The following is a 7,908-nucleotide window of genomic DNA, read 5'->3' as shown; positions in this document are numbered from 1 at the left end:
CATCCATCCATCCATCATCCATCCATCCATCATCCATCCACCATCCATCATCCATCTATCATCATCCATCCATCGATCATCCATCCATCCTCCATCCACCATCCATCCATCCATCATCCATCTATCATCATCCATCCATCGATCATCCATCCATCCATCGATCATCCATCCATCCACCATCCATCCATCATCCATCCATCCACCATCCATCCATCATCCATCCATCCATCCATCCATCCATCCATCCATCCATCCATCATCCAGCATCCATCCATCCATCCATCATCCAGCATCCATCCATCCATCCATCATCCATCCACCATCCATCCACCATCCATCCATCATCCATCCATCCATCATCCATCCATCATCCATCCACCATCCATCCACCATCCATCCACTATCCATCCATCATCCATCCACCATCCATCCACCATCCATCCATCATCCATCCATCCATCCATCTGTCCATCATCCATCTGTCCATCCATCCATCCATCCATCATCCACCCACCCACCCATCATCTATGCATCATTTACCCATCTCTCCCTCCTACTAGCTGCCAAGCTGTCACTCTCTGTGGGACTCTTCCTTCCTTTCTTGTGTGGCCCAGAGAGGGAGGACTGCCCTCCCAGCTCACGGTGCCCTCCCTGCCTGGGATCTGTAATAAATCGTCAAACTGGTTTCCTATCACTGTGCTGAATTTGCCTCTTCTGTCAGAAGAACCAGGAGCTGCCTCGGGCAGGGCTCCCAGGGCCAGAGCGATGGTCAGGCAGGCATACGCCAGACATGGGTCAGATACGAGCCCCAGGGCAGCTGCTGCGTAAACATGTCTCTCGTGTGAGGGGTCCCTGGGGGGGGGGGTCAGACAATCAGGTATAAGGCACCTGCCAGGTAACAGCGTCCATGCCAGGTGCACTGAACCCAGGTCTGGCTCCTGTTGCGTCCCGCCAGGGCAGGGCTGCCAGCTGCTCTGGCACTGGACCTGGCGTAGCTGGGGCTCTCCATACACTGGAGGTGTGGCATCTGCTCTGCTTGCTCTTGAGAGGCGTGAAGACCAGAAACTTCAGCCACAAAGTTGACGTGCCCCCCTCAGCAGCCCTGAGAGACACTAAGCTCTACTTCCAGGCATGGAATGGATCTCCAGCAGCGTCTGGGGTGCCGACCCCATATCTCTGAGCTCATGCCACACAGGCCTGATCCTTCCGCTCAGAGGGCTGCGAGCCCCTCGGCCCTGCAGGGGATTTTTCCAGGGGTTTGGGGGAAGCTGGAATCTGTGGGGCGGGTCCTGGCTGAGTGCCCACTGCGTGGAAGGCACAGTTCTCACATCAGAGATGCGTCTAGAACCCTGGCCTTGCCATGCAGGACGTCCTTGCGGGGGAGGCTGCCCACTAGACGGGAGGCTGCCTGCGGGCAGGGCCTGAGGGGGCTGGGAGGCAACCCTGGGGCCAGAGACCTGAAGGTGCAGTGCTGGAGAAGGAGCCGGGCCCACCACAGATGAAAGGGCCTTGCAGGCAGGCAAATAGCAGTGCAAAGGACCAGGGGTGAGGAGGGATAGGCAGGCTGCAGGCCAGCTCAGAGGACTGGAGCGGAGACCAGGGAGGCTGGGCAGCGCCTCAGCAACTCAGTCTGAACCACAGGCCTCCGCAGGACTGCAGGGCAGGGCCAGAAGGCAAGGTGCTGGCTCGAAGGGCTCACAGCCATTTTCTAAGAGCCTCAGGCGCTGAGTTCGATTCCCTAGCTGTGCACCCGGGGTTTCGTGGCAGGCTCTGGCTTGTGAGGTCCTGCATGCTGCTCCCACGTTTCACTCATCGTGGGGACTTGGAGATAAATTTGTTAAAAAAAGAAAAACGCGGCCGGGCGCGGTGGCTCAAGCCTGTAATCCCAGCACTTTGGGAGGCCGAGGCGGGTGGATCACGAGGTCAAGAGATCGAGACCATCCTGGTCAACATGGTGAAACCCTGTCTCTACTAAAAATACAAAAAATTAGCTGGGCATGGTGGCGTGTGCCTGTAATCCCAGCTACTCAGGAGGCTGAGGCAGGAGAATTGCCTGAACCCAGGAGGCGGAGGTTGCGGTGAGCCGAGATCGCGCCATTGCACTCCAGCCTGGGTAACAAGAGCGAAACTCCGTCTCAAAAAAAAATAAATAAAATAAATTAAAAAAAGAAAAAAAGAAAAACATTAGGCTGGGCGTAGTGGCTCACGCCTGTAATCCCAGCACTTTAGGAGGCGAGGTGGGTGGATCACTTAAGCCCAGGAGTTTGAGACCCGCCTGGCCAACATGGTAAAAAAATTAGCCAGGCATGGTGGCACGGGCCTGTAATCCCAGCAACACAGGAGGCTGAGGCAGGAGAATCGCTTGATTCAGGAGGTGGAGGTTGCAGTAAACCAAGATCACACCACTGCACTGCAGCCTGGGTGACAGAGCAAGACTCTGTCTCAAAAATAAATAAACAAAAAGTTAAAAAATCAGCTGGGTGTATGGTGCGTGCCTGTGGTCCCAGCTACTCCGGGCGGGCCTGAGGCAGGAGGATCACCTGAGCCTGGGAGTTCGAGGCTTCCGTGAGCTATGACTGTGCCACTGAACTCCAGCCCGGGCAACAGAGGAGACTGTTTCTCAAAGAAAAGGGAAAGACAGGCCTCTGTAGATGTCACCCACTGCTCAGGAGGTCCTGAACCGGGAATTCCTCAACACCTAGGGCAGGCACTATGAAGCGTTTTCTTTTTTTGATGTTTTAATTTGAGGTGAAATTCACAACCTGTAAATTTCAATGTTGTAAAGGGAAGGGTCCAGAGGCGCCTGGTGCGGGGCCCGCGGCAGCTCCGTCCTGTAGGTACAGTGCAGTTCTGACTTCACGGAAGCTCAGAACACCCTGTCCACGCTCTAATCCTGCCAGGGCCCGCTCGGCTCCACGGGGTAACCTGCTTATTAAGTACGGTGAGCCCTGGAGGCAGATAGCCCAGAGCCACGGCCTACGCAGGCCCCGCCGTGCACCTTGCTGTGTGGGATGTGCTGGGAGGGCAGCCTGTCCCCGCTCGTGCCTGGCCCCAGGGTCCCTAGCTCACGGCCACTATCAGGGCGCAAATGGTCCCTCCAGGAGCCCTGGGCCCCGGGGAGGTGGGCAGTGGTCCTTGGGCCGGCCTGGAGGGCCTCCTGTTGAAGGGAAGCCAGCTCTCTCCTTGGGCGCAGTGCCAGCCTAGGCAGAAGGGCGTCAGAGGGAGAGCTCCTCAGCTACCATGCATGCCAGCCCCAGCACTGCTGGACACAGGGTCCCTGTGGCCACACTCCAACTCAGGGACAACATGGATTCTCAAGCCACTGGCTGCTGTCACCCCCGTACCAGATGGCCGAGGTGCCACCCCTCCTACCAGCGGGTCCCTCCGGGCTGAGCCAGGCCCGGGGTGCAGGTGTGCGTGGCTCTGGAAGAACAGGCAGTGTGGGAAGACCCTGGCCCACCCCTGGCCTAAGGCAAGCAGAGGCACCTGCAGATGCCAGAACGCTGGCGGCCAGAGACCTAGCGCCAGCTTCAGCCTCAAATCAAGAAAGGCCTTGAGCTCGGTGTTTCACTGGCCTCCTGGCGCCTCTGAATAAATACGCCTTTTACCATCATCGCCCTGTTTAAACTGCTGCCCAAAGCACCACGCCAAGAATCAGGCAAGATTCGGTGTAAGTAGGACGGGGCTGATCGTTTCTGCCGATGGGGGCAGTTGTCACCCAGATGGTGACACCCGATGGACAGCCGTCACCCAGAGGCACTCTGCAGCCAACCACGGGGCAGCCCAACAACCCATGACCACCCTGGTCACACACCACACGCTGGAGCGTCCCGGAAGCTTGAACAAAACCCCGGCGAGAGGAACAGCCGACCACAGGGAAACGCCCACAATGGGCCCGGAGGTGGGAAGCGTCTCACTCCTGTGCATGGGCGTGGCCCGCGGTCTAGATGCACGGGAGCAGGCGCAGGTGCAGGTGAGGGCGGCGGGCCAAGCTGGCCGGGCAGCCCTCTTTGGGGAGGCTGGCGGGAGATTTTGCTTTTCAGCCTAAGCTGCCCTGCGTCTCCCGCTGTCCCACGTGAGCATCTGTGACTTTCCTCAGCACAGAAAGTGACGTGGCAGCCACTGGGGACAGAGGATAGGAGCTGTGAGCTCCAGGCTGTGCCCGTGTCGGGGTGCCACGCACGAGCCCCAGTGCCCACCCTCCCCCATCCGCCCTGTGGTGCGACGATCAGGGTGACATGATGCCCAGCCACGGACGCTCACCTCTTGTTGACCTCGTCCAGCTCTGCCCTCAGCTTCCCCATCTCTATCTGCAGCCGGGCGCGCTCTCGAGCGGTCTCATCCAGGACTCTCCGGGCGTCGGCCAGCTCCGACTCGTACAGTGCCTTGATGCCACTCACCTGGGAAGACATGGCCAGGGCGAAGTGAGGACAGAAGCTTCCCCTCGGACTGAGGCAGCCTAGGGGCCCGGCCACTGGCCCCGCTCAGATTCCTGGGGACTGGCACGCAGAGCAAGAGGATGACAGCTGGGGACACCGGGACAGCCTGTGCTGCCCACCTTGCAGACACAGCAGAGGGAGCCCCTGTCGAGGAGGGGCAGCCCAGCCATCCCAGGAGCCCCCTCCTCTGCCGCGGCTCCTCTGGGACGATCGTCTCCACAAGCTCCAGCTCCTGGCACAGCTGCGCCCAGTGCCGGAGACCAAAGGCCGTGGGTTCAGCCAGAGCCTGGAGGAGCACAGCAGCTGGAGGCAGCCTGTCCCCTTCCCCGAGGACCCGCCATACCTGGACACGCAGCCCCTTAGCTGCTGTCATAAAAACACGATGCCTGGCAATTAGGTACATCGTTCACACTCCCAGTTCTCTTGGTGGAGACGTTTCATTGAGGATCTCTCCCGCAGGGCAGCGTGGACATTGGGTGATCGTCGTCAGACAATTGGTGATGACAGCAAACCAGGGACCCCCTCCCAGACCACACTGGGCCTGAAACCCTTCTACCTCTGCAACCCAGCGGCCCCTCCCAGACCCCACTGGGCCCCTGAGACCACCCCAGTGCCTCTGTAACCCAGTGCCCCCCTCCCAGATCCCACAGGGCCTGAGGTCCACCCCCACCAGCCTCTGCAACTTGGGGCCCCCTCCCAGACCCTGCTGGGCCCAAGATCCCCCACTTCTGCAAACTGGGGCCAGCCTGTGCCCCTCTGTGCCCTGATCCCACACACAGGCCCATGGCCCACAAGCATGCTGGGCTGCGCCCCAGGATGGAGGGAGGGGCGGCTGGCCTCCCCTGCCGTGTCCCCCCCACAGGCCAGTTGCCAATGTGGCAGCTCAGAGGTTCCAGGACAGAAGCTCCCACCCCTCGCTCACAGGGGTCTGAGGTTGGAGTCCCCAGCTCCCCATCCCACCAGCTGCCGCCACCTTTCCCCAGGGAGACCCAGCCCAGCCAGAGAGGCTAGAGAGAGAGCCAGGGGTCACCAGGGCAGGCAGAAGCGACCGGAACAACCTCTGGGCTGCCTGACTGAAGAAAGCCCCTCCCTGACCCTCACACAAAGCCCAGCTGGTACCAACAGCCAGGCCCCTAAACCCGCCCTCTTGAGGGCCTCCGGGCGAACTGGAGGCACACGCAGTGCCTGGGAAGGCGACCTCTCCGGTTCCTACTAATCCTGCTGCAACCGCAGCCGCCACCTGCCCGGCCTCTGCACGCGCCAGCTGGGGGCACGGCTCAGGCTTCGTGTGGCCTTCCTGCCTCCCCTCCTCCCACAGGGCCGTGCACTTAATGAGTTTAAAAATATGTGGGAGCAAACCGCAGCGAGATGCCGCTTCATACCCACTAGGGCGTCCATCAGGAAGACAGACAGCCGCAGGTGCGGGTGAGGAGGCAGAGAAATCGGAAGCTCGCAGGCAGCGGTGGGAAGCTGAGCAGGGGCAGCCCTACAGAAAACAGCCCAGGAGCTCCCCCAAGAGCCACAGAGCCAGCCCAGGACGCGGTAAGTCCACCCTTTGGTGTGGACCCAGGAGAAATGAAACTCACATCCATACCTGTATGAAAACTACACACTGGTCGGGCGTGGTGGCTCACGCCTGTCATCCAAGCACTTTGGAGGCCAAAGCGGGCGGATCACCTGAGGTCTGGAGTTCAAGACCAGCCTGACCAACATTGTGAAACCCCGTCTTAAAAAAAAAAGAAAACTACACACAAATGTCCATGGCACCACCATCCCTAACAGCCGATGAGTGCCAGCGCCCAAGTGCCCATCAAAGGGTGAACAGATAAAAGCAGTGCAGGGCTGGGCGCAGGGGCTCACGCCTGTCATCCCAGCACATTGGAAAGCCGAGGCAGGCGGATCACACGAGGTCAGGAGTTCGAGACCAGCCTGGCCAACATGGAGAAACCCCGTCTCTACTAAAAATACAAAAATTAGCCGGGCGTGGTGGCTCATGCCTGTAATCCCAGCTACTCGGGAGGCTGAGGCAGGAGAACTGCTTGAACCCTGGAGGCAGAGGTTGCTGTGAGCCAAGAGAGATTGGGCCGTTGTACTCCAGCCTGGTCGACAGAGTGAGACTCCACCTCAAAAAAAATGAAAAGACTCCAGTGCCGTATTCTCACTGCACCTTTTTTGTGTTTATTTATTTATTCTGAGACAGAGCTTCACCGAGGCTGGAGTGCAGTGCCACGATCACAGCTCACTGCAGCCTCAAACTCTCGGCTCAGACAAGCCTCCCGCCTTGAACTCAGGAGGTGGAGGGTGCAGTAGGCCAAGACTGTGCCGCTGCATTCCCGCCTGGGACAGAGCACTTCAGCCTGGGAGTTCAAGGCTGCCGTGAGCTACGACTGCACCACTGCACTCCAGCCTGGGGTAACAAAGCTAGACCCTGTCTCAGTCTCCCCGGTAGCTGAAACCACAGGCACATGTGCCACCATGCCTACCTAATTACTTACTTATTTATTTTTTGAGACAGTCTTGCTCTGTCGCCCAGGCTAGAGTGCAGTGGTGCGATCTCGGCTCACCACAACCTCCGCCTCCCGGGTTCAAGCGATTCTCCTGCCTCAGCCTCCCAAGTAGCTGGGACTACAGGCGGTCACCACCATGCCCGGCTAATTTTTGTATTTTTAGTAAAGATGACATTTCAACATGTTAGCCAGGATGATCTCAATCTCCTGGTCTTGTGATCCGCCCGCCTCGGCCTCCCAAAGCAAATTAATTTTTTTAATTAGCTGGGTACAATGGCTCATGCCTGTACGCCCAGCTACTCAAGAGGCCAAACGGGGAGAAACACTTCAGCCTGAGACTTCGAGGCTGCTGTGAGTTATGAGTGCACTACTGCACTCCAGACTGGGGTAACAAAGCTAGACTCTGTCTCAAAAATAAAATAAAATTTGGCCGGGAGCGGTGGCTCATGCCTGTAATCCCAGCACGTTGTGGGGGGTGGCCAAGGCAGACGGATCGGTTGAGGTCAGGAGTTCAAGACCAGCCTGGCCAACATGACAAAACGCCATCTCTACTAAAAACACAAAAATTAGCTGAGTGTGCTTGCACGCGCCTGTAATTCCAGCTGCTTGGAAAGCCGAGGCACAAGAATCACTTGAACCCAGGAGGCAGAGGTTGCAGTGAACCAAGATCACTCCACTGCACTCCAGCCTGGGCGACGGAGTGAGGTACTCTCTCTAAAATAATAATAATAATAAAGTAAAATATGAAATATTGTAGAGCCTTAAAGGAGATAGAGAATATATTTGGAAGCTTAGGTTAAATGCACAATTTCTTTTTTTTCTTACCAAAAAGCAGAAAGAAACCAAGATTTTCATCAGTGCACGCGATGGCTCACGCCTGTAATCCATCTCAGCACTTTGGGAGGCTGAGGCAGGCAGATCACCTGAGGTCACGAGTTCGAGACCAGCCTGGCCAACATGGT

The 7,908-nt window shown here is 57.9% G+C and overlaps 1 protein-coding gene across 1 annotated transcript in view; it reads right to left on the bottom strand.

Moving 5' to 3' along the window:
• Positions 1 to 7,908, bottom strand: part of LMNB2 (lamin B2) — a 22,608-nt gene that overhangs the window by 8,093 nt on the left and 6,607 nt on the right. The window contains exon 2 of the mRNA XM_032252338.1: positions 4,264 to 4,400. Within this exon, the coding sequence (XP_032108229.1) occupies positions 4,264 to 4,400 (137 nt within the window). The remainder of the gene's footprint in view (positions 1 to 4,263; positions 4,401 to 7,908) is intronic.

This window comes from Sapajus apella, unplaced genomic scaffold (genome assembly GCF_009761245.1).
Source record: "Sapajus apella isolate SASKATOON/1434 unplaced genomic scaffold, GSC_monkey_1.0 scaffold77, whole genome shotgun sequence".
Classification (NCBI taxonomy): domain Eukaryota; kingdom Metazoa; phylum Chordata; class Mammalia; order Primates; family Cebidae; genus Sapajus; species Sapajus apella.
The sequence above is the reverse complement of the archived record's forward strand: the minus strand, read 5'-3'. Positions and strand labels throughout refer to the sequence as shown.